The sequence below is a fragment of the Belonocnema kinseyi genome, chromosome 2, assembly GCF_010883055.1.
Source record: "Belonocnema kinseyi isolate 2016_QV_RU_SX_M_011 chromosome 2, B_treatae_v1, whole genome shotgun sequence".
NCBI classification, from domain to species: domain Eukaryota; kingdom Metazoa; phylum Arthropoda; class Insecta; order Hymenoptera; family Cynipidae; genus Belonocnema; species Belonocnema kinseyi.
Genome location: NC_046658.1, coordinates 122,933,209 through 122,960,878, shown reverse-complemented (window position 1 = coordinate 122,960,878; position 27,670 = coordinate 122,933,209). Strand labels below are relative to the sequence as shown.

At 27.2% G+C, this 27,670-nt stretch overlaps 1 protein-coding gene across 3 annotated transcripts in view; it reads right to left on the bottom strand.

Annotated features, from left to right (window-relative positions):
* Window positions 1-27,670, bottom strand: part of LOC117183157 (mucin-5AC) — a 104,879-nt gene that overhangs the window by 18,124 nt on the left and 59,085 nt on the right. For all 3 annotated transcript variants that reach the window (XM_033376381.1, XM_033376380.1, XM_033376379.1), the window contains one exon: window positions 17,640-17,700. In XM_033376381.1, coding sequence (XP_033232272.1) covers window positions 17,640-17,700 — 61 coding nt within the window. The remainder of the gene's footprint in view (window positions 1-17,639; window positions 17,701-27,670) is intronic.

The window sequence follows — 27,670 nt, the reverse complement described above, 5'->3', positions numbered from 1 at the left end:
TTGCTAAATTAAATTTTGAAGGTTATAGTTTTAATTTTTGCAATTTTTAAATTATAAAAAAATATAAATATGATGTACAAATAACAATGAAGTATTTATTAACTGGAAACGACTTAAAATTAAAATAATTTAATTTGTAATTCAGAAATTGTTTAGTTAAAAGAAATTCTTAAATGTTTTTTTACTTTAAATGGCTAAAAGTAATATTAATTTGAGGCTTACGAATTTATTGGTTAACCTTGAACCATTTTAATTATAACGATCCATACGTTTTAAAAAGTAGTTTAATTTTTTCTATTTAACAATGAAAATTCATTACAAAAAATTATGAAGATGCCATTTTGTGGAAATTTATAAAATGAATGCAAAAGTACACAGAATTAGTGGGGATACTTTTCATGAATAATGTCTAGCAGTCTCAGATATTGAGAAAAAAATTTTACAATTTTTATAAATAAATTAATCAACAAAAGTTAGATTTTTGCTAAAAATTATATAGCCACTTCGGAGATGTGTTTTTAAGTAAAAATCTTAAAAGAACACAAAATTTCGATATGACTTATAAAAAATAGAGACCATTTGTTAATTATTTAAACAAATGCATGAATTCGTTATTTTCAAATATATTTGTTTTGTTTTTTATCAGAAAGGAAAATAAATAGCTTGCTTATAACTTTCTTGTGCGATTCTTTGATTTCACATAATTATTGTTATTTGTGCAAACAAGATTAATTAACAAATGCATAATATTGTTATTTTTCAGTAAAAGAAATTCGATTATTTAAAATCAATTTCAGATAATTAAAAAACATCTCTTGATATGATACTTGGTTATGCAAATAATAATTTTTATTTGTTTAAAACAATTAAATAAACAAATTCATTGTTTTGCCATTTTTCAACAAATGGATTTCGTTTTTTCAGAGAAAGAAATTCCTAATGTCTTTCTAGTAGATATCTATAGTTATTTTTTATAATGCTAAATAATTAGTAATTGTTTTTGAAAAATGTAATAAACAAATGTATAATCTGGCCCGGTTTTAGTAGATGCATTTAGTTTCTTTAACACAATCAATTAAATGTGTATAAAAAGTGGGCCTTTACTGTGATATTTTGCTGTTAGAAAACAATTCATAATTTTTAATCAAATTTAATAAACAAATTACTCTGAGGCCGTTTTTTAATGGAAACACCATATTGTTTTTTATGAAATCGACTACTATTTTTAAGCTAGGTCTCTCTGTTATGATGCTTTATTATCCGGCAGGACATGTATCAGGAGAAATATGAACAAACTGAGTTTTTTATACTTTGTTCATAATTTCGACTGATTTTTATTAATAATTGTAAAAATAATAAACGTGTCTTGCCGGATAATGCAGTACAATATCACCTTTCTTATAAATTGTAGTCGATTTCAGTTGTCTAACAGCAAAATATAACAGCAAAGGCCCATTATTTATACACATTTAATTGATCGTGTTAAAGAAACTAAAGTTACCTACTAAAACAGGGCCAGATTATGCATTTGTTTATTACATTTTTCAACAACAATGACTAATTATTTAGTATTATAAAAAATAACTATAGATATCTACTAGCAACACATTAGGAATTTCTTTCTCTGAAAAAACGAAATCCATTTGTTGAAAAATGGCGAAACAATGAATTTGTTTATTTAATTTTCTTAAACAAATATAAATTATTTCTTTTATAACCAAGTATCATATTAAGAGGTATTTTCAACACATCTGAGTTTAAAGAAAAAAACAAATTTCTTTTACTGAAAAATGTCAATATTATGCATTTTTTAATAAATTATGTTTAAACAAATGACACTAATTAATTGAAATCAAAGAATCACACAGAAGAAGCTGTAAGCAAGAAATTAATTGTCCTTTCAGTTAAAAAACGAAACAAGTTTATTGGAAAATTATGAATATATGCATTGGTTTATAAAATTTTTCATAATAATTAAAAAATGGTCCCTATTTTTTATAAGTCATATTGAAATTTTTTCTTCTTGAGATTTTGCACTTCAAAACGCACATTTGAGTTAGATATATATCATTTTCACTAAAGATCTTACTTTTGTTGATTAATTTTTTATAAAAATTATAAACAATTTGTTAAATATCTGGTACTGATAGACAACATTCAAGACTTCCCACTTTTCTGTGTACTATTGCATAAATCGGATAAATTCCCACACACATCCCTTGAGGGATTCCAACAGATTTAAAAAAAATTCATCAGATTTCAAAAGAATTCATCAGATTTTAAGGCATTTCTACAGATCTTAAGGGATGTAAAAAGACTGACGATTTTTCCAGGAATTTTTACAGAATCTCAAAAACAAATGTTGATATTTAAAAAATTGGGTGACCATTTTCAAGACCTGAAAAAAGTCTAGTTACGGCTCTGAAAGATGCTAATACTAACATTATAATAGAATGCGAAAGCGATCTAATTAATAATGGAATGAGTGGAATGTCCGACACTTTAATCGAATAGGTAATTTAATCAGTCTCGAAGGCGTTATCTGCATATGTAAGCCACAGAGTAGGCACCCAAGGACGATATTTTTAACACTGACTTTCATATAATTAGAAAATCAGTATAATCTATCCATAGACAAAAGTTGCAACATTGCCGCGGTCATTAAAACTTCAGCTCCGTTGCAATATCCACACGATTTATATTTGTATTGGCATATATTTGTGTATGGATCATTCCCTGAATATATATAGTAGTGCTCGATATTTTTACAGATAATTCGAAATTTATCTCAATTTGATGTGCACGCATTGACGCCCACGTGTGGGTGTAAAATCGGCATTTACGCGAAGTGCATCGAATCAAATGAAATGCACTACGCACACTTTTCTTCATATAGGTATCCAGCATAGAATGCATCATGTGCAAGGAGAACGGTTTTATTCCACGGGAAACTGACGGGCCTTTGAATTTACTTATCTTAATTGTTTATAAGCAATTAAATTGTTAGATTTTATAAACCACTATCCAAGATACACTCTCTACATTTTAATCAGTAAGACGTCACTGATTTTATGTGAGAATCCTTACTGATTTATATCAGCGACCTATTTCCAGATATTTGAATCAGAAACCTGTGATCAGTAAAAATCATTCAAGCATTGTGACTCAATGGAATTCTTTACTGAATATATTCAGTAACCCATTTATCATTGATTCAAATTTAGGCAGTATTATACTTTTAGGAATTTTTATAGCAAATCCAACAATTAAAAGAAGTTAAAATGTGAAAAAATTAAAGATAAATATTTTGCTATAAGTGTTCTTTGGTATAATGTTTATTATTAACTTTTTGAATATTTTTGTGACTAGAACTTATTCTCATAATAATTTTAAACAGTTTCCGCGCAAGAAGTATCCGTATTACTTTAAATTACTTCAAAAAATATTTGGAAGATTTGAACAGATTCGAAAATAATTTGAAATTTGAAAAGATCTTAAAGAATTTAAAAACAAAATGTAGATATTTTAAGATTTTAAAAAATAAGACTTTTAAGAGTTTTCAAAAGTTTCAAGAAATTTAACAAGTTTCTAGAGATTCCTGTACAAATTTCAAGTGGTTTTTTTTTTGAAAAACGAATTCTAAAAGAAAATTTCAAAAATTCAAAGACTTTTCAAACGGATTTGAAACATTTCCGCAAATTTAGAAAATTTTAAGGCAGTATTTCTAACATTTTTTAAGTTTGAAATATTTTAGAAAATTCTTGCGTAAACTTAAGAGAGTTGAAAAGATTTGAACATTCTTAAAATTTTTAAAAGATTCCAAAAAAATTTGTAACGAAAGACTAATTTTGAAACGCTCCAAGAGAATTAGTTTTAGGAAAATTAAAAAAAAATTATAAAAAAATGCAGGAATAATTCAAATCGTTTTAGAAGATTAAGCAAATTAAGAAGTTTTGAATAGAATTCAAAATAATTTAACATTTCAGAAGATTTAAGAAAAATAAAGATAAAATGTAGATTTTTTATCATTTTAAAATAAATCTTTGAAGCCTTTTATGGATTTTGCAAAGCTTAAAAATAATAAAATCTATCTTTAGACTAGCCAAGCCAATTGCACGATTAAACAAATATAAAAATATCCCAGAAATGTTGAAAGAAAATCTGGCAGATTTGAGCGCAACTGCTTTTATTTTGCAGAATTTTAAAAGAATTTCAAAAAAAGAGTTTGAATAAATTAAAAAAATATTCAGTGTTTTATTAGATTTACAAGTTTTGAAAAAATTAAGAAAAGTTTTACGTTAAAAATTGCAGCAAACGAAAGAAATTAAAATCTGGAAAAAACTCAAAATTAAATATTTTTCACCAAAGATTTTTTGTAAAAATTTGTACAATCATTTAAATAATTTTTAGTACAATTTATTTCTACAGAAAGGGGCAAAAATTTCGAATTTGTTTGTAAAAATCCAGATTCTTATATTTTATATATTTCGAGTCAGTCCTGAAAAAGAAACCCGTCTAATTACTTTAAAAAAAGAATTGGAATTTATTGACAGATTTAAAAAGTATTTTAAATCATGAGAAAAATTTTTAAAAATGTAATACAAAATGTAGATTATTTTATATTTTGTAAAAAAAAGATTTGTATGAATTTTGAAAGGTTTTAAGAGTAAACATTTTGTCTAAATATTCCTGGGTTTTATAATGATTGTTTTTGTTTGAAAAATTTTATCAAATAATATTACATTTTTTTTAATTTCAAAAGATTCCCTGGCATATCGAAGATTAAATGAAAAAATAATAATTTTGAAAATTGTTAAAGATTACAAAATTTAAAAAAGCAGTAAGTTTAGGAGATAGTTTTGATAGGTTTCAAATTTAGGTTAAAACTTAAAATGATTTTAGAACATTTTAAAACAAAATGTTGATTTTTGGAACATATCAAGAGACTGCCATTTTTGTAGATAGCTAGGCAAATTAGAAATAATTTTAGTTTTTGAAAAATTAGTTTTCAGAGAATATTTGAAAAGACTTCAAAGCATCTTGAAACATTTGAAAGATTGTAGAAAATAATTCGGTAAGCTCTCAATGTCATTTTTTTTATTTTTCTATATTAAAAAAATATATTTATATAAAAGATGCTTAGTACCTTTAGAAGTTTTTAAGCTATTACAAAATATATTAAAATGTCAGAAGATGAGAAAAAATTAAAACAAAAAAATTTAGATTTTTTTATCATTTGGAAATAAAAATTTTAAGTTTTTCAAAAGTATTTTAACGAAAATGTAGATTTTTTTATTTCGAAATCAAGCTTTGAAGCTTTTTCAGGATTTTTAAGAGCTTGAAGATAACATAAAAAGTGTTTTAAGATTCCTGAGAAAGTTTTAATTCTTTGTTTGGTTTAAAAAATTAATTTCAAGAGAATATAAAAAAGATTTGAAATTATTTAAAAAGATTTTTACACAATCGAAAAAATAGAAAAAATGTGATTCTTCTTAAAAGATACTTAGTTGTTTAGTGGTGTTAGAAGTTTTAAAAAGATTTTAAAAAATGATTAAAAGAATTGAAAAATTTTTAAACTATATGTTATTTTTGATCAACAAAAAATCTAGAAGATTTTTACGAATTTTAAAAGATTTCAACAGAAATATCAAAAAAAAAATCTGAATGACTTTAGGGTATTTCTTTTTGTAGAATTTCTTCAAAATATTCCTTCAAAGAATAAAATGAAGCCTTGATCATTAGGATTAAATAAAAATTGTAACTTTTTCCTAAAGAGAAAGGAAAAACTGAACCTTTAAATAACTGCTGTTAAATAAACAATTTTAACCTGAATTATTTTTCTCTGAAGTGTGCTTAGAAGTCTCCATCAAGATTTACAGAAATTAATAATAGATATTTTTTTGCCGATTTTATCAATCATTTTAATGATAGGCAACTTTTGAGATTGATTGTACGTAGTGTACATCCTTAAGAGATTTGAAATAGGTTCAGAAGTTTTGAAAAATCAAAAAATTAAAACCAAATATAAATTTTTTAAGATTTTAAAATAAAATTTTGAGGCATTTTAAGGATTTTAATAGGTTCAAGATAATAAAAAAACACGTTCTTAAGATTCATGAGAGAATTAAAAGTGATTTTTTATTTTAGTTTGGTTTAATATAGTTTTGTTAAGAGCATATTCACCTAAACACATATATTGGCTTTAAGCTTAGCTTTTCTTCTAAATTAATATAAAAACAATATTTTAAAATATTTACAAGATTTCTAATGCCCTGCCCACAACTTTTCTTTATATTGTAATATGTATAATGCATCCTGTGCTGCACAAGACTTGTATGCGCGTTGCCTGACATTTAGTGGTGCCTGCAGATGAAGATACCGAAGGCACGTCTGTATTTTCATTTATAAATTTTTTATATAGAGGGTATTCATATATACTATATTTACTATATATAGCATACTTATGTACTGTACATATCTACGTGAATAGGCGCTTTAAACACGACGCGCCAACGTAAATGGTCTGGAGAAACTGGGCTCAGTGGAGAAATTGAGACACGATAAACTTTCGTTCCTTCCTTCGAAGAAACAGAAACCAAATCAGTTAGATTGCCGCTTTATTGGACACGGTTTATAATTCATGAATATATTTTATTCACTTTTAATCAAGAATTTTAGCATTGATAGAGGATGCTGGAAAGATACGTAGAAGCATAGAGAGAACAACTATAAAACCTATGAAACCAATCAAATTTATAAAACATTTATTGAATACAAAGGAATAGTTTTATCTGAAACAAGAGTATGAAAGTCATTTTTTAAATTATTATTTATTTCACTCATTGAAATATTAACCAAGCGAAAGACCGTTTTTGTTGCTAAAAATAAATTAGTTGTTTCAAAATTAGGTAGTTATAAAAATATTTCTTTTAAACAAATTAGAGTACTATTGCTGAAATAGAAGTTTCTATTTATTGGAAGATGTAATTTCTCGGTTCAAAGAAACGTACTCTTAGTTTTACCAAATATATCTTGATGACAAAGACACGGGTTATTATGACGAGTAAATATTTATGCGACCCTAAGATACAGCAGATTGTTCAGAATAGGTATGTGACAAAAGTTAAAAAATTTTAATTTATTCAATAAACCAAGTCCTTAACTTAAAGAAAAGAAATATATATTTTTTAAATAACGTAATTTATGAAAATAAGCGTAACTTAGAATTAAATATTCCATTGATTCACTCGGGGAAAAAGTTGTCTTGAAACAGAAGCATCGTCCGTCCTCTTGCTGTTTTGTCTGGAACCACGTGAAAATATTTTTTACACAAACATAACGGTTTGGATACAAGATTAGGTAAGTTTGTCACAAAAGGATAATGGTTGCTGCAAAAATATTGTTTTCTACTCCAATGAAAATCCTCTTATTCTTAAATTTAAGATGAAATTCCATTTGTGTCAAGAAGCATCCTTTTGATATAAGAGTAAATTTCTCCGAGCGCTTACAAGAATATCACCATGCTTCAAAAACTTTGAATAGTTGAAATATAAAAATTTGAATTTAGCATTTTGTTAAAAGTTTAATGTTATGATCATTACAAGGTGATATTATATTCATAGCAATATTTATTTTTATTTAAAAAAATAAAATAAACACTTCCAAAACATTTAAAGACAAGTCAATGCGGATGGTCAGAATTAAGAAAGCATAGCAATCAGGTGACATACCTGCATCATCACATCTTTTTATTATAAGTATGGTGAACATTTTTGGTTAACTTGTAACCTAGACACAATTTTTATTGTGAGACAATGAATAGCAATCATAAATTTACTATTGAAAGAAATATTGATTTAGAATGATCAAACAAATGATCTTCACACTGAAATAAATGTACAATAATTAAAACAAGTATGCTAAAACTTTAAAACAAAAATTATACTTATTTCAGCGAAATGCAAATCGATCTATTTCAAGAAATTATTTCCTTTGAAAAAATTTTTGTTCGAGTTAATTAATTGCATATTATTTATTAGAACGACAATTTCTTGCAATAGAATAGATCAATTTTTAATAGTGTAAAATGTTTTTTGAATGTATCAAATATTTAGTTGCAATAATCTTGTCAATTCTTAGCGTTGGATCAATATTTTTTTCAATTCGATGAATAATTTTTATCTGGAAAAAATATTTCTTTCACCTAATTTTGATTTAAAAAGTCATCCTTTTTGTTTGAAAACTTAACTGATTTGTTAAAAATTCATCTTTATGGCATCTTTATCTCTGCTTGTCAGGAAACCAGCATTCATGGTTTGGAATGTCCTCTTTTTTTGTTAAAAATTCAGCGGCATTTATATTATAATATTAGACAAAAATTATTATTATATTATGTTTTATATATATAGTATTATAATATTTATATTTTCGGGTTTAAAATTTAACTGTTTTACAAAAGATTTTTATTTTTGGCTTGCAGCATTCAACAATCAATAATTTGAATAAATTTTTTTTTAACTGAAAATTCATCATTTTAGCTGAAAATGCGTCCTTTTTCTTAAAAAATATATCTATTATGCTGAAAATTTAATATTTCTATTTTTGGTGGAAAATGTGTCTGTTTTATTTAAAAATTTAACTATTTGATTGAAAATTCAGAAATTGTCTTGAGAATTTGTATTTTTAGTAAAAATGTAATCTTCTTGGTTAAAAATGTCTCTTTTTGGTTTTTCAATTGATCTATTTTGCTTGTAATTTCATCTATAATTTAACTATTTGGTTGTGAATGAAACTGCTTTTGATTTAACTTTTTTTCATTAAAAAGCGACCCTTTCATTGACAATTAATGTTTAAAGGTTAAAAGATCATTTTTGTTGTTGAAAATTCATCCTTTCAGGGTTTAAAAGTCAAGTTATTTCTAACACATTCGACTTTCGCTTAAAGTTTAATCTTTTTTATTAAAAAATCGATCCTGTGTTTGAAAATTAATCTTTGTAGGTAGGGAATACAAAAATATTTGCTTCAAAATTCACCTATTTTGTTGAAAATTAAATTTTGGCGATAATAATTGAACTAGTTTATTAAAATCATTTTCAATTTTTCAAAAGTTTAACTGTTTTGTTGAATATTTTTCATTTTTTTCGGTTGAAATGATCAAATAAATTCGAAATTACAAAATTTTAATCTCAAATTGTTTTATTTCGTTTGTAAAAGATTCGATATTAAGAATGCCACAAAATTAAAATACTGGTAATCAAAGAACAATGGTCAGTGAAAATAAAAAATTGGAGCGAAAAAATTTTTCATCTTTTTATACGATCGTAAATTTTGAAATATATTTTTAAGTACTGGATGCATTAACAAAACATAAATTGTTTAGACCGAGTATAATTGTTGTGTAATCGATAAATCTATATTTTTCAAGTACAATTTGATAGTTTATTTTAAAATATAATTCATTTGTTATAAACGATTTTAAAAACTAGCCGTTTAACAAGCTTAACAACAAAATTTATAATTTGAACAACATACACATATGTCGTGAAAAATGTGATTATTAGGAACAAATTATTTAAACATATTTGTAGGTTGAGCATTTTGAAAAGTTTTATAAACATTTTTGGAATCTCTTTCATTTCACTTTTTAGTAACATTTCAGTGCAGAAAAGTTTCTTTTCATGCCAAACAAAGGAAGTATAAACAAAGTATAAGCTGGAAACATTGTTTAAGGTGCGAGTTTGTTTATACATTTTTTATAATAGTTTTGTGTACTTCAAGCAATTAATTGTTTAACTAGTGCCAGACGAACAAAAACAGTTAAATCACTCAATAGCTGATTGAATAAATTCAGGTAAAACAAATGAGCAACTAAAACAATTAATCAGTCAAAAAAATAACCACCAGAAGTACGGAAGTGTTTAAAAATTTCACGATGACGGTCGTAAAATATTCTCTCCTTTTTGCACTTAAGGGTGATTAATTTTGTTCTTTCGTGTATTTATTTTCATTGTTTGCTTGTTTTAGCTGATTTATTTGATTAGACATTGGCTTATATAACCTTTTTAGTTATAGTTTGGAAATTATTAGACAATTCATTGGCTAATGCACACATAAACTATTATAAATAAGGTCGCGTTTTTTATATTTTCATCCTAAGGAGAAGATATTGGTTTTAAGTAAAATTTCACTTTGTCGGTTTTCATCAAATCTCTATTTTTTGAGAGCTCTGAGTCAGAAAACACGATTTTTACGAAGGTGCCTGTCTGTCTATAATCTATATTCTGTAGTCTGCATTCTGTATCCTGCCCGATAACTTTAGAAGATTTGATTAGATTGGATTCTGTTTTGGCGCATTTTTTAAGGCCTGAAAAGAAAGAACGAGTTCGTAAGCCAGCTATTTTGTATGAAAATTCAAAAAGTGAGCGCATTTTCAAAATTTTTGAAACCATATTTCTTTCAAGATTGAAAAATGTTATAAACGGTTATTTATAGTACTCAGTTATTTATCGTACACAGTTAAAAATTTAAATTTATCGTACAAAAAATAATAAAAAATCCAAAAACTCCATATTGTGGTCAAACTATGCAAGATAAGAAAAAAAATGATGAACTAAAATGGCGCACCCTGAAAATATCTACAAATTTTTAATAATCATTTTTTTACAGGATGCGTAGCTTTTTTTATTTGTAAAAAATAATAAAAATAAAAAAATGAATTTTTATACCCCTGATACAAGCTACGAAAAAAATAAATAGACAAAAGTTACTTTTATAAAAAATACAGAAAACTCATTTAAATTTTCTATGAATAATGTTTGATAGGACACGCAGTTTTTTCTTCTATCGTAAAAAATAACATTCAAAATTAAAAATTTAATTTTTTTGAAAACACGACACAAGTTACGAATTAAATTAAGAGACAAATGTTGCTCACCCACAGAGATCCATAAATTTGTTATTAATCATTTTTACATAGGACGAGTAGATTTTCTATTAATCGTAAAAAATAAGAATAAAAATAAAAAATAAAATTTTTGGAAAAAGGACACAAAAGACGAAAAAAATAAAAATTCAAAAATTGTTCAATCAAAAAATATCTTACATTTTGTTATAAACTTTGGTTATAAAAATATATAAAAACAAAAAATATACTCTTTGGAAAAAGGACACAAGGTACAATAACATTTTATTTAACAACATTTTTCGTCTGAATTATATCTACATTGGATATAAACAATTTAAATTCATGGAAAAATAACACAAGTTGAAATAAAATGTTTAATAATATTTTTTATTTCATTAGAATGCGCATTTTTTTAATGACAAATATAAGACAATGAAAATACTTTTGTTCGAATACTAATGCATATTATGATTAGTAATAGTATACATTTATTGAAATGATATACATTTTTCAGCATGACTGAGAATAAAATTTTATGCAAAATACGAAACAAATATCAAAGTAATCAGTAAACACAAGATTTGTACTTTATTTTGCAATATCTGAATAAACAACCCCAGACCGAGGTACAGAAATAAATACAATATGCATTTGATTTAATAGAGTTGAACATAATGCAAAAAGTTCGCATTTTAGACGTTTTCAAGTGCGAAGTATGAGATACGTGATGAGAATGTGTTCGTTAAAGTCGAAGGAGCTTTAACAAAAGAAAATTCACACACAAATCTAGGGTAAGTACAAAGAGCGAGCGCGTAGTGCAAGTTGAAGGAATCATCGAGCGCAAAGCGCGAAATAAATATATTATAGAGCGCGAAGCGCGAAAACTGACATTCGCGCGCCCTAGGCGCTGTCAAATTTGTGATCCGCTTGCAAAGCGCACGATGAGAATCTGCCAGTGCAACGGGCAGATTTTTTCTGTTTTAATTTTATTCGCTTAATAGGCAATAGATTGACCTAAAAATGTAATAATATTTTTTCTCTATTCACACAAATAGACCCTAATGACTTGAGTTTGGAGACATTCTCTCTAAAATCAATGAGAAATGGTAATTAGATCAAATCTGTCGACATTTTTACTTACTTAAAAAGAAATCTAACTGATTAAACTAGCTCGAAGTTGTTGTACTCAATTTTTAAAAATGCAGGAAATTGCGAAAATCGTCCCTGAAGATTAATTCGTTTACTTTCTTCAGAAAGGTGATTCAGGTGTTGTTAGATTTCCAGTGCTTTCACCTTTCATAATGGCCATATCTAAGGTCATGGTAGGGATACATGAAACCCATTTTAAAGTTCATCCAATTGTAGATTTAAGGAATCTCTCGTGAAGATTAGAACACATAGAAGACAATAGTAATAAAAAAGAATAAGGAAATCGTTAAGTAACAGTCTTAATATGTTATATTTGCAGAGATAAATATTTTTCCCACCAAGGAATTCTACCGGAAATTCATAAAGAAAATTAAAACTAAAATCTCATTGATATTCTCTCAACTCTGATTTTCTGATTCGTTTAATCGACCCTCAAACTGCAATTATGTTAAGTTATTTAAAAAAATTTAAGTATTGTTCTCGCTTCTGTGGTTCTTAATTTAAAGGGGGACTACGAATTCTGATTACGCGACAAAAGAAGTTTAAAGACTTTCTTCATTTAGCTGAGGAAATCCTCGGGTCTTGTTAAGAGAAAAAAGATCGTTACAGCGAACATTTATCTCATTAAGAAGCACAGGAGACAATTACACGAAACTTTACGAACCAAAGACAAGTCTTCTACGATTCTGCAAATCTCTCTGAATTTTTTTAGATTTATATTTTATGTATATATAGTAACGCAAAATGAGAGTTGCGGTTTATTGTTGTAAAACAACGCAATGGGTGCCAGAAACTGTGATAGTTCAATCGTCCCTCAAATAATGTTTTTCGACATAATTTTCTCTTACAATGAGGATTTTACACTACGAGCAAGAGACATCTGGGGAGTGGAAATTTCTCTAAGCAATGCGTGCCAATCAGAAAGGCCATTACTATACTTAAACTTTAGTAGTCACTAGACTCTTCGGACTTTGAATAACATGAGTTAATTAGGCAAATCGCAGAAATCTCGTAGTGAAAGTTATTTGGAATGTTTTGTTTTCACGTTTATCGCTCCGGGGTCAACATCAATCCTTCTTCAATTACAGACAGAATACCTTCTTTAAGTTTTAAATTAAATCCTAAATTTATTCATGAAATTGTGTATGGTGGAAAAACTGATTACTGTTAGGGACATCTTGCAATATCCCGTAGATATAGAGAAATGAGTTTGATGATTGAAAATTTAGTCTGAATAATTTATTTATTACAGACTAGAACTCCAAGTTTACTACGAATTGAGAATATGTAATTACTTTCAATTAACGTGTTGAAAATGTCGTAATTAATCATTTCCTGTATCATATGTTCTCATGTATAATTAGACTTTTCACGATATATACAAAAAAGGTCTAATGATAGCTAAATCAGCAAGCAGGCTCATTTCTTTTATGGAATGCTTTTTAAATGGAATGACGATTGCGAAATAATGATTTATGAAAGGGTCCTTTGGCCTGGATTTAATTTAATCACTAGGACGGTCCTCAAATTGCACATAAGCAATAGGGCGATGTGAAAGCGAAAGGGCTTTAATATATAAATATGCAAAACTTCGTCTCATGGAGAAACCTTCAGAAGGAGTTTAAAATTCAACCTTCATTCTTTGCTCTACTTGAACATACCGAAGAATCTGGGTTGGTCCAATGCATGAATCATAAAAAGTGAATCAGACAGGATGAATTGAATCGATAAAAACAAATAGTCTTTAAATTTTTTTTAAGACACTGTATAGATTAAAGAACCATATAACTTTATATATACTCAAGTATTTTCTCATAGAGGATATTTCATAACAGTAGCGTTAGAATGAATCCCGTATAGCGTGCTTCCGTAGTAGAAAGTTGAGTCCAAACGGAGATGAAAGTTTTTTTATTACAAGGTTTCAATTTTCATACAAGAATACAGCTTATAATCAAAGGACACCGCACCAAGTGTGAAAAAAATCGGTGTTAGTAGAAAAGGCTCATTATATATTTTTTTAAATAGTTTTGAATCTGCGCATCAGGGTGGCATAGAAAACACAATTTTTTGTTTTTATCAAGTACCCCTAAACTTTTTTAATTTGATAAAAAAATAAACACGTGTTTTTGTTTTACCTCAAGAAAAGATTAAAACTACTATTTAACGTTCATTTCCATAAACAGAATGAGTGTAATGCAGGAAATACAACTGACGGTACCAGGCAATGAGAAAAACCCCAAAATACTACCCTTAATCATGGAAAACTTCCCTTTATAGGGGTTAGATTTCAAAATATTCTATTTTCCACTTTCCCATATCGTACCGAGATATTTAAGTACTAAAACATCTGAAAAATTAAGTGTAAAATTTTTATTCTAATTAGTTCAATTTTATTGTTGACGCCTGGGGCTATTTAAGATCCCAGGACCGTGGTTTAAACTTTCTTTATGAATAAAATAAAAATAGGAATTTATTTTTTCACCAAACAGAACAAGTTGGGAAGGAAAGTGCGTGATAAAAATAACATTTTTTTAGGACATCCTACTGCATATTCATGACTCAAAACAAAATAATGAGAAAAATTAACAGTTTTCACTGAAACAATTGCTAAACTTCGAATTTTTACACATTAATAGAAATGCTTGTTTATTATTAAAATGTTATTCTTCTTGAAAACTTTTGGCTAGATGTTGAAGGGTTGTTTTATCACCCCTTAAACTTTCCTTCAAGGAGATAAAAATCTCCTAAAAACAAAAATCAGAGGGTAGTTTTTGATTAAGCTATTGGGAAAGCTTTAAAATTAATTTTAAGACTTATTTGCTCGTTAAAAATTAAAGCAATGAAATTGACACGGAAGATTTATTAAATAAAGAACCGGGGTAAAAAATCAATTTAAAACAAGTGCAGGAAGCATCGTGTGTCAGAAAAGTAGTTGGAAATTAGTTGAAAGTATGTGTTGACGTATCTTAAATATTAAATCCAGGAAGCCGACATTTCCAAAAAAACCAAAACGACAGGAGATTTTTAAATTGAGCAGTTAATGGGAGAAATCGCTTTGAAATCAGTGCAGATAGTCAGTGCAGGAAAAGTGTTGGAATTTATTTAAAGGGTTGTTTCAAAATTGTTTAAAGATTCAATGAAAGTAATCGACATTTCAAAAGAACTAAAACCACAGAAGCTTGTATGATTATGATACCGTGGAAAGAAATCACCTCAAAATAAACGCAAGGAATGTCCTCTACCAGGAAAATGGTTTGAATTTATTCTGAGGGTTATTTTAACATCCCTTAAAGATAAGAAATTGCAAGGAAATCGACATTTGCCAACAATAAAATCCACGGAAGATTGTATAATTATTCTATCGCTTCAAAATGAGTTTAGAAAGGATTTTTTACCAGAAGAGTTTTGAATTTATCTAAAAAGATGTTAAAATGCCCCATACAAGGTTAAGCGACTTTTTCTTCCAGGGTATATTTCCCAAATTTATTTTAGTAATTTGTTGGACTTTAATACTTGAATGCAAATATCTTCCGGGATTTTTATTGCTAGAAAATGTCAATTTTCTTGCTTGAATCTTTAAGGGATGTTAAAAATAAAACCTTAAAATAAGTATTACGATCTTTCTTGCTAGATGTTGCCCAAATTTATTGTAAAGTGATTTCTGACGTCAATAATTTATTCAAAAAATCATCCATTACTTCTTTTTTTGGAAATGTCGATTTTCTTTGTTCCGTGTTTAAGTAATGTTTTATAAAAAATCTCTTGTGGTTTTGATGGTTGAAAAGTTTCATTTGCTTCCTTGAAACTTTTAGGGTTCTTAAAACAAACCTTGAAATATGTTTGGAGACTTTTCTACTCTACTAAAAAAATCTCTTGTGATTTTGATTTCTCAGAAATGGGGTTACTATGATGTGTGTTCCCTATTTATTATGAAGTTGTTTTTCAGACTCCAATACTTTGATCAAAAAATTTCCCTTTGTTTTTGTTTTCTGGAAATGTCGATTGACTTGCTTGAATGTTTATGGGACATTAAACAAACCCTTAAAATAAATTCAACTAATTTTCTTTTTACATCTTTTTTGCACTTATTTTGAAGTAATTTTTGACACCAGCAGTTTTATGAAAAATCTCTTCTGGTTTTGATTGTTCAAAAAGGTAGATTTCCTTACTTGAAACTTTCATGAATGTTAAACAACTCTTAAAATACGTTTAGCAATTTTAATGCTAGGTGATGTTTCCTAGATTTATTCTGAAGTAATTTCCGACTACAATTGTTTAATCAAAATATCTCCCGTGATTTTGATTATTAGGAAATATCGATTTTCTTACATTGGATGTTAAAACAATTCTTAAACTAAATTTGACTAATGGTTATTTTAGGGGTTGTATCCCCAATTGATTGTAAAGTGACTTTTACCCCTAAATACTTTTATTAATAAATCTTCTGTTTTTTAATGTGTATCTCCTTGCTTGAATGTTTAAGAAATGTTAAAATAACTCAATAAACAAATCTTATATATTCTTGGTTGTTTTGAAATGTCTTTTTCTTTGCGTGATACTTAAGGGATGTTCAATGAACCTTCACAATAAATGAAACAACTTTTCTTGTTAGAAAATGCTTTGTGCACTTATTATGAAATGATTTCTGATCCTAATATTTTTAAGAAAAAATCTCTTATGGCTTTGATTTAAAAAAGTAGATGATTGCCTTACTTGAAACCTTGAGGGCTGTCAAAAACAATCCTTAAAATAGATTCAGCGACTTTTCCTAATAGAAGATGTTTCCCAAATTTATTTTGAAGTGATTTTGCACCCCAAAATGTAATTTAAAAAATTTTCATTGATTTTATTTTGTAGCGATATCTATTTGCTTGCTTAAATCTTTAAGCAATAATCACACAGCCCTTAAATGAATTTGAACACTTTACTTGCTTGGTGATGCTTCTTACATTTAAAGCGAAGTGATTGTCAAACCGGATAGTTAAATAAAAAATACCCCGTGGTTTTGGTTTGTAGAAAAAGGTAAATTCTTTGCATGAAGATTTAAGGGATGTTAAAACAATCCACAAACTTCCTATATATCATTGTTTGTACATTTGGCGGGGTACCATTAAACAGGGTGATTTCGGACATGCGGGGTTAAATTCCGAAACCCCTAAATTCCCTTAATTTATAAGATACATTACTTAAAACTGTCCCAAGAATTAGGAATCAGTTCGAACCTTAACTGGTTTTCGATTATGGTTAAAACCACCCACCTTCAGAAATTTAAACTATCAATTTAGGAACATCCCTCCAAAATGTTGCTCATCAGTTTTTTTTAACAAAATTAATAATTCAAGGATCATAAAAAATACGATTGCATCAACTAATCATAAAGAATAATTAGATAATACTTTGAATAAGGGCACTGACTAACCGCATTGAAATATTTACATAAATGCAATTGGTGAAACTGAGAAGGATTAATCTACATACATTTTATATGTATAAGTAATGTGGCTAAACTTCTAGAATCTAGAAGTTGCGACACTGAATGTTGTGGACTGCATGGAGACTTATAATTAACATTGAAAATGAAGCTTACCATTCTGTGTCGATGCAAGAACGAGTCCCAGCCACAGAACGAGAGTAAAAGCCCGCACCTTCTGGAAAAAAAGAAAGAATCGTGACTTGCATTAGTAAATCGCAAAGAGTGCGCATGCGATTATATTGAGGAACGCGCGTAAAAGTATTCAGCGACGCGACACGTTGATACCGTTATACGAGTCATTCAGGAAACACGACGCCCCAATGCTGCAACTCTAACTTCCTGTACGACAATCGACCTTTTCACATAATTATAATTATTTATTTTTTGAAAGCAGAGCGATAATCATTGCGCAAATCTTACGAATGCTGAAAACTAGTTCATGCAGAAAACTGGATTTTCAAACGTAGATGTTTAAAGTACGAGGAACCGTTCATAAAAGAGTTTACCAATTTTGGGTTATCCCCCCCCCCCCTGTATGAAAACAGAAGGAATAGGATGATTCTTAACGAAAATAGGGGAATTACATTTTTCAAATAGAATTAATATAAATCATACTGAATTCAGTAGTAAACACTTTAAATTTACATTTTTAAATATTTTATTCCAAAGAGATGAATTTTTAACACAAGAAGTTAATTTGTTTACTAACAAGACGAGTTTCCATCACAATAGTTGAATTTTTAACCAAATAGTTAAATTCTTGAGCCAAGAAGATAGAATTTTTTAAAGACACTTTAATTTTCAACAAAAAATTTAATTTTTAAACGAGAGAGATAATTATTTTACTGTGAATGTATAATATTATATTAAAAAGAACAAATTTTTACCAAGAGAGTTGAATTTTCGAGTTAAAAAAAGCCTTTTAAACCAAATGGTCTAATCTTGAAAAAAAAGTTTAAAATTCAAACAAATGCAGTTGAATTTTCGAGTCAAAAATACGTATTTTTTAGAAGACAGTTGAAATATGACTTTTTTTCATAAAAAGGGAATTTTCTAACAAAATTTGAATTTTCAACTCCTGGAATTCAATAAGAAGAAAAAAAAATAAAAAAAAAAGCTTCAACAAAATATTACTATTTTTTGCCCGAAAAGACGACTTCATCAAAGTGGTTTAATTTTCAACATAAAAAAGGTTTTTTCAACCAAATGGTTTAAACTTCGAACAAAAAAGATTAAGATATACCCAACAATAGTTAAATTCTCAAACCAAAAAGACGAAATTTTCAGAAGACAGTTGAAAGATGACTTTTCCACCATAAAAGGTGAATTTTCCATTCAAAAGGATGAATTTTTAACAAATCACTTGAATCTTTGACCAATGAAGAAATTTTTTCTAAAGTAGGTGAATTTTCAACATAAAAAGATTAATTTTCAACTAAATGTTCGAATCTTTCAACTAAAAAAATAGTCGAATTTTCAGATAAAAATATTAATTTTTAACGAAAAAAAGATTAAATTTTTGATGAAAAACGAATTACCTCACAGAGAAGAATAGTGATTTACGAAAAAAGAAGAATTTCTAACAAAATATATCCATTTTTAATCAGTTTGTTGAAATCTGAAGGGAAATGGCGAATTAGCTCTGAAGGACCTGAGATTTCATGCCCAAAAGTTAAATTATTAACTTCAAAAATAAATTTTTTTAATAAAAAAAGTTCACTAGCAACAAATAAAGATGAATTTTCTAATTTAAAAGATAAAATTTTTAACTTGGGTTTTTATTCGGAGAAGTTGAATTTCTAACTCTAAAAATTAAAATTTTCAATAAAAAAGTTCCGTTTCAACCAAGAAAGATGATTTTTCTAACATAGAAGATGTTTTTTCTACCAACAACCAAATTTTCATCAAAGTACACGAATTTCCTACAAAATAGTTTAAATATCAACTTGAGCGCATATTTCTAACCATCAATTGAATAGTCAAATTTTGAGATTAATGAATTCGTATTCAACTAAAAAAAAAAATCTTCAACAAAAAAAGTTAAATTTTAAACAAAAAATAGTTTTTCCCACAGATCTATCTACAAAAAACTTGAGTTTTCATCACAAAAAGATGAATTTGTATCTCTTTTTATTAAAAAACAATATCGAAAATTATATTTTTTTGAACATCAGACAAAAAATACTTTGTATCAATTTATTTTTTTACTAAAAAAGTTAATTTTCAACTAAAAAAGATTAATTTTTTACCAATAGGCGAATTATTAACAAAATATATTAATTTTCCACCAAATACTTGAAATATCTACTTATAAAGCATACTTATTTAACCAAAAATTGAATCATTAAATTTTCACATAAACGAATTCAATTTGAGCCACCAGAACGAATCTTCAATCAAAAATTTACATTTTCAAACAAAAAATGGATTTTCAAGAGAAGAATAACGTTCCACCAAATAAGATGAATTTTTAACAAAATTCATCAATTTTCAATCAAGTTGATTTTTCTAGCATAAACGATGAATGTTTAACCAAAAGATGAATGTCTAGCAAGATAATTAAAACGAAAGAAAAAAAAACGAACTTTCAATAAAATACGTCAATTTTCAACCATGTTGTGGTATTTTTAAGAGGAAACGGCTAATCCTCTACAAACAGTTAAACTTTCAACCCGAATTTTTAATTTTGCAACAAAAAAGCTAATTTTTTATAGAATGGTTAAATTTACTTTCAAATAGTTGAACTTGTATACAAAACACTTTCATTTTTAAGCAATTATTTGACTTTTTAACCAAAAATATTAATATTTAAGAAAAAAGTTAATATTGATCTAAATTGTTGATTTTTGGGCAAAAAAAGATTAAGTTTTCTACAAAACAGTGTAATTTTTAACCCAGAAAAATAAATTTTCTGCTACAATGATAAATCTTAACCGAAAAAAAATTAATTTTTAACAAAGTTGTTTAAATTTAAATTTTGTATAAACGATTTCGTGAAATTAATATGTTTCTGGCATTTCACTGGTATATTTGATGTTAATTGGAGCGTAAAAAATAAATTTAAAAAATTAAATTTTTTCATGGAACTTAAATGGTTACAAACGTATGCAAATTTTTATGATAATTTTCTTGGAAAGTATTAACTTCTCCAAGTTCCATAAACTCTAGAATTTACTTTCTCATTTTTCATTTTTTAAATAATTCAAATTTTGAAGAAACCATTTTTTTAAATTATGTGACAATAATTTAGTAGTGATTTTAAAACTGGATATTAGACATTAAATAATAATTAATGGAAATAATAATAATAACCATTTGTTTGGACAAATGTCCGTATTTAAGGATTCCTCCTAGAAAAAATGTATTTTTGCTTTAAAATTATTTTTTCTTTCATTATTGTAGGTGACAACTTCATTATGAAAATTTACCATAGAAAATTGTAGCAACTATTATTTTTTATCATTGTTATAAATAATGTTCGGTACCAACATTTGAAAAATCACTTTTATCTTATTATCAGATAATTTTAATCAATTGACATCGTTTTTCTGTGTAAAAATGAAAAGTATAAGTTTTTGTATAAAATTGTTTTTAATAATCACTTATATTAATTGTTGATTTATATTTTCGGTTCAATATTTCAATTCGCCTTTAACCAGGAATCTAAAGAAGAAATCTTTTTTTTAATGGGAAAATCAAAGGGGCAGAAGAGATCAAACAGTCTACGAAATCATCATAACAAAATTATCTGGAATAAATAATAATCTTCTGTAATCATAATTTTTAAATAAATTTATTTAAAGATTTTATAAATTTCTCGGTTTTCAGAACATTAGCTAATGTTATCTAATGTGTCAAATGTTACCTTGATTGTTCTTTTTGAAATAGTATTTAATTTTTGAATTGCATATACAAGTATATTATTGCTAATACGCTAAAAAAATTCAAATTACAGTACCAGCGGAAATGATCTGCATACCTCTTATTTGAATTGTTTCATAAAATTTATTAAAATTGTGGTTCTAAAAGACCCAATTTGAAAGCAAAATGTCAATTAAATAAAAAAATATTGCAAAAAAACGTCAAATTTCAATGTTATCAAAAAATTTGGGTAACGCTTTGTTATCATGCCTTAAAACGTGAGCGACTTTACCCCATAATAAAACTTTACCCGCATCAAAAAAGAAATTATTTAGAAGAAAATCTTTAGAGAAAAACGTAATTATTTTTAAGTTTTCCAATAATTTTAGAGCGAATAAACTTACTAAAATGTATGGCAAAGTTAAATAATCATCAACAAATTTATTCTTAATCTCCTGTACAGGGAAAAGATAAGTTGTAGAAACTAGAATTGACTGTCTGAGACCTCATGATAGGTCAACAATTTATAAAAATTTTGTACATACACGTGAATAAAACAGTGATAAAAAGAGATATAGGTGGATAGAATGATTATCAAGGGAAACAAATTTTCATAGTTTATAATAAAAGACTATGAAACAACCTATAACATATATTAAAAACTGAGCAATTTTTTCCAAATGCACTTTTTGTTCGTTATAACTAACAAAACTAAATAAAACTAGATTTCAAGTCATGTTTAATATTTGTATAAGAGAAAAAAATCGGTAAGTATAAAATGCAGCATTTAAAATATAAATCTAAGAATGCGCTGGTTTCCCCCACACCCTTCGTCACATTTTAGGGTCTACCGAGAAAAAAATTTTCATGTTTATATTATAAAAGTTAATGTAAAAAAACAGGCGTGTAGATAATTTCTTCCGGTAGTGTTCGTATGAAAGTATTGAAGAATACTAATAAATTTTGAAAAAAAAAACATTAGGTATGTAGCATTTCTAGATTTTTTGTTCATTAATGCTTTAACCTTATTTTTGTTTCCTAAAGGGAATACCAACTTCTGAGGATAGTCGACACTTGACAAGAATTAACAAGGATGTCACGTCATTTGACAGCTCCTCGTGTTTGAATGCAGCATTACTCACATTAATCATTAGTTAGTGTCTGAGAGAAAGGAGCATAAAACTGTTCGTTTCAAGACGACTTTCAAGGCTTCGACCAACAATACACATAACACATGTCACAATTAATTGGCTGAGAATGCGACCGACTCTCTCATTCACTATCTGAATACATTTCCATCTCTTCCTAAATAATTATTTACATATTTTATCGTACTGCAAGTACTTCGACCTTAAATCTTTATTCGTTAGTTTTCGTTATGAAAGATAATAAGTTTTGTGGAGACCTATACCGGTTACAAATTTTGTTAAATTTGTATAACATCATGACCAACAACAAGTCTCTAATAATTGGCAATGGATTTCCTTTTATATGTAAGGTAAATAAAAATTGATATTATAGATGTAGCTTAGGGTCTCCAATAAATATTTGACTTTATCAATTTTGAAAAGCTACCTTCTTTATTTTGCGCATTGTACACAAAGGAATGACGCGGTTTTGAAATACCTTTTCTAAAGACTAATTTAACAACTGCTTGGGGCATAATTTTACTAAAAACACTCGCGAAGAAAAACAAAACATTTTTTGAGATATCTTTAATGAGCGAGACTGATGATTTCAAAAAATTATGTTATTAAATCCTCGTTGAATTTTCATTATTATTAATAATAATATTATTTATAATAAGAAAAGGCTAAAAAGTTGTAAATTATTTAATCCCATTTATATTTCTTTCGGTTCGATGCATTCTGCTCCCTCCATTTAACCCTTCTAAATATACTATACCATCCTTACCAAATCTTCATTATTTATATTTTCCAATGCTTCCTTTTTTGTATCTACCCTTCATTCATCTTCATTCTACTTCTTACTCATCCTACTCTTAGCCCTCACTGTTCTTCCCTTTACCCCTTTCTCTTTTTTCTTTTTTTACTATACTTATCACGCTCTTTTCCCTCCTCATCTCTCCTTCGCCGCACTTTACTTCTTTTTATTCCTCTCTTCTTATCATTACTCGATATCTTTCCTCGTTCTCATCAAACCGTTTTGCTCGTCTTACCCCTCCCTCGTAATCAATTCTTTCCGTTCTTCCTTTTAAAACTCTCTCCCTTTTTATTTTCCTACTATACTGATCACGCTCTCTGCATTTCTTCTTTCTGTTACATCTTTTCCGTCTTTTTTATTCTTCTCCTCTCAACATCACCACCGTATTCTCCTCGATCTCATGAAACATTCTTACTCATCTTCCACTACTACTTTTCTCTTATCTATCGCTCTCTAGTACCTCTATTATCTCTACCCACCTTTTTCTGCACCACCAGACTTTGGTCTTAGTCACCCCTCTCTTCTTATGATCACCTCCTCATTCTTCTCGTTTTGAACAAACCTTTTTACTCATCTTACATCCCTACTTTCCTCCCATCTACTGCTATATTCCTCCACTAGTCTCCTCTACCCCAACATTATTTTGTCCATCCCACACTCATTAACCCCTCCTTCATAATCAACCCCTCTCGTTATTCCTTTCAGCTTCATCTTTTCTCTCTTCTCCCTTTTCCACTATATTTATCCTACTTGCTCTACCGTTCCTTATTCCACCACTTATTTCTTGTTTAATTCACCTTTTCATCTCATCATTACCCTCTCTTTTCCCTTGCTCTCATCAATCGCTCTAACTTGCCTTCCTTCTACACTTTTTGCGCATCTACATCTATATTCCTTTACTCGCCTCATCTATAGAGGAATTTTTTCCACAATATAAAAAGAATATTGTCTTTGATAAATACATTCAATATATTTATACCGAGCGACAGAAAAATATTAAATTTCGAAATACACCAAAAATATACATTTTTATAAATGAAAGATTTATATTGTACCAGATAGTAATGTGAAATTTTTTTAGCTATATAATATCACTTTTATGAGTCACTTTTAGTCACTTTTTTCTAACTTTTATGAGAAAAAGTCACTAGTGTCACTTTGAAAAGTGAAAAGATCACTTTACTGATCTTTGAATTCTTTTGAATTCACCTGATATTTTTTAGAATGTCCTTGAAATCCACTGAATTCGATGGTTTTTTTTTTAGATTTTCAATTCTTTCAATCACTTTAAATACCAATTAGGTTCTGTTTGAATTCTGGTAATTTTGATCAGATTTGTACCCACTTCCATTTGTCTCAGTTTGATGGGAATTTTTTTTTACGATTTGTTGGTTTCACTTCAATTATCTTAAATTCACCCTACATTTTTATAATTTCATCGTGGATTCGTATGAGTTTCAATAAATTCTCTTCAATTCCCTTGAATTCTTTTCAATTCACTTTAATATAACTAAAATTAATGAAATATTATGAAGAATTTCAATTTTTTTGAGAAGCAAAAAAATCATTCGTCCCCAATTTGGACAAAAAATAAAAAGGAGGAAAGGAAAATGAGAGAGTTTTTTGTCCAAATTGGGGACGAATGATTTTCTTTTCTTCTTCTTTTGGGGGAAGAGAGAAGGGGAAGATGGTACTTTTTTTAGGTTGCAATGGGAACATTTTGTGGTGGCTGTCCAAATTTTGTCGTTAGATTCTTGATTTTATTTTCAGGAATGCTTCTCATCAATTTAAATTTTGGACGTTAAAAAAGGGTTTCAAGTTGGATTGTTATCCCATTCACACTTAACTTAATGAATCCAATTATTTTTGTTAGTATTTTTTAATTGTTTTCATTTCACTTGAATTTTTTTCACATTGAATTTTCAAGACTTGTATACACAATTTTCTTATTTTCTTAATTTTCCTCTAAATGCATTCGATTACTTTTTAATTCTTTTCTGTTTTAATTCACTTCAATTCTTTTGAATTTTCCCTGAATTCTATGCACTCCTATTTTAATCAATTCAATAGACATTTTTTCCATGTGGATCAATTTACTCTAATTCTTCTGAATGCCATCAAAGACTCTTAAGTTCCCTAGAATTTCCTAGAATTGCTGAAAAAATGAATATTTTGGATTTTTTAAAATTCATTTGAATTGTTTTGAATTCATTCTGAATTATTATGAATTTATCATCAATTCTTTTTAATTCACCTGGTATGCTTATAATTTTCATCGAATTCTTCTGAATTCAAAACAAAATTAGTTACATTATTAATTCATATTAGTCATTTTTAGTTGAATTTAGTATAATTTCATCTAAATTCTTGTAACATATTTCATGTCATGTTTATAAATGTACCCTATTGCATAAGACATACTTACTATTCTTATTGATATCAAGCCTTATTTTCAGCAATTCAAAATGTAATGAAATTAGTAGAAAAAACTGATCGAAATTTATAGAAATTCAAAGTTGCCCCAAAATCGACATTAACGGTCTAACTTTTATTCTTTTTGGGCAACTTATAGCTAAAAGTACATTTGTAATACGAGATATCAATTTTAAACAATAAAGATGTATATTTTTGTGCAATTATTATTTTCAGATTTTTATCCACTTAGTATAATTATTTTATGTAAGTTCATATATTATTGAGAATATTTTCTTTATATTCTAGAAGGATTTCTTTGCATATTGTATCAGGGTAAAAAATAATAGGTGCCATTTTAGACTATTTCAGGGCATTAATTGTAATGCAATTTCAAATTCCTGAATAAATAATAAATAAAATAATAATTATTATATATATATAAATAATAAAATAAATAAAATAATAAATAAAAATAAAATAATAAATAAATAATAATAAATACTTTTGAGGGGATACAGAATTGTTCAGCTCCAAATTTGTATGGAAAAGAAATTGAAAGCTAAGAAAATTTATTTTCAGACCTAAAGCGGCCTAGTGGAAACTCCAACTAATTGTTTAAAAATAAAATAAAATTTAAGGCAATATTTTTTCACTAAAAGGAACAAATATAGAGGTTAGCTTCTGAAAAGTTCGAAATTCAAATTTGCACTGAGCACTCTAATCCGACGAAATCAATTGTCATATTGAATGACAACTAATTTTTTTACAATTTTCGATATAATTAAATCAAATTCATTATTATCAATATTCATCATTTTTATATGAGATTATAGGATTATTGACTTAATCAAACATTCTTCAATTTTTAATTTTTCATAAGTTCGATTAAATAAACTTTGGGTTCCATCTAAAAAATGTTTGTAAAGACAACCATATTTTTTTGAACTAGAAAAAAAATTGCTTCAATAGAAACCAACTCCTTTTGTTATCTTTTTGTTATCGATAATTTTTTCAGTGTAGTAGCTGATAGGAAACTTTCACTCAGCAACTCAATGGGAGGGATCGGCTTTAACAAAATTAATCGAAAATCTGCTAGTGTAATAGTTAGAGATTAAATTAGAATTTAAGATTCTAATCTGCTTTGCTTCCTGTGCGATTATTTTTTAAGCTTAATGAATTATTTTATTAGGCATTAAGAAAAAGTCGCAAAACATTACAATGAATAAACTATTTTCAAATTAATTAATAATAATATAATAAATATAATATATATTATTATATACTAATATTCAATGAAACATTATAACATATAATAATATAATAAAATATAATAATATAAAAAATATATAAATATTTAATTTTAAATAATACTTACTTACTATTTATTAATAAATAATTCATTAATTAATGCTCCAAAGTGGAGTAGAAGAAATGGTTCTGGACAAATTTTTGGTTAAAAAACCTTTCTTTTTTTAATGAAAGCTAATCGGTACCGGGTTTCGAAAAATACTTAGATTAAAGCTAAAATACCTAGAATCAATCAAGTGATTATCCAGAAAAATTATAAATAAAATAAATGAGTGAAAATGGATTCATAGGGATGGGCCGTGATTCGTGATTTTATTTGCACTAAATTCGAGAAATCTATGGACAAAAACCGTTTTTATTTAAATTCATGAAATATAATTAAAAATTGTTATTTTATGAACAAATTTTAGAAAAAAATATCCATAACAGGTAGCTTTGTTTAAATAAACCAAGTTTTTTCTTCTAAATTCTTTAGAAATTATACGGAAATATCACAAAATTATCAAATTTATTCATCCAATAATACGAGGGTGGATTGATAAGTTTCCGGCCTGACCAAGAGATGGCGCCACTAGGCCTACCTTGAGGTGGCGTTCTATAGTACCATCCTTAGATAG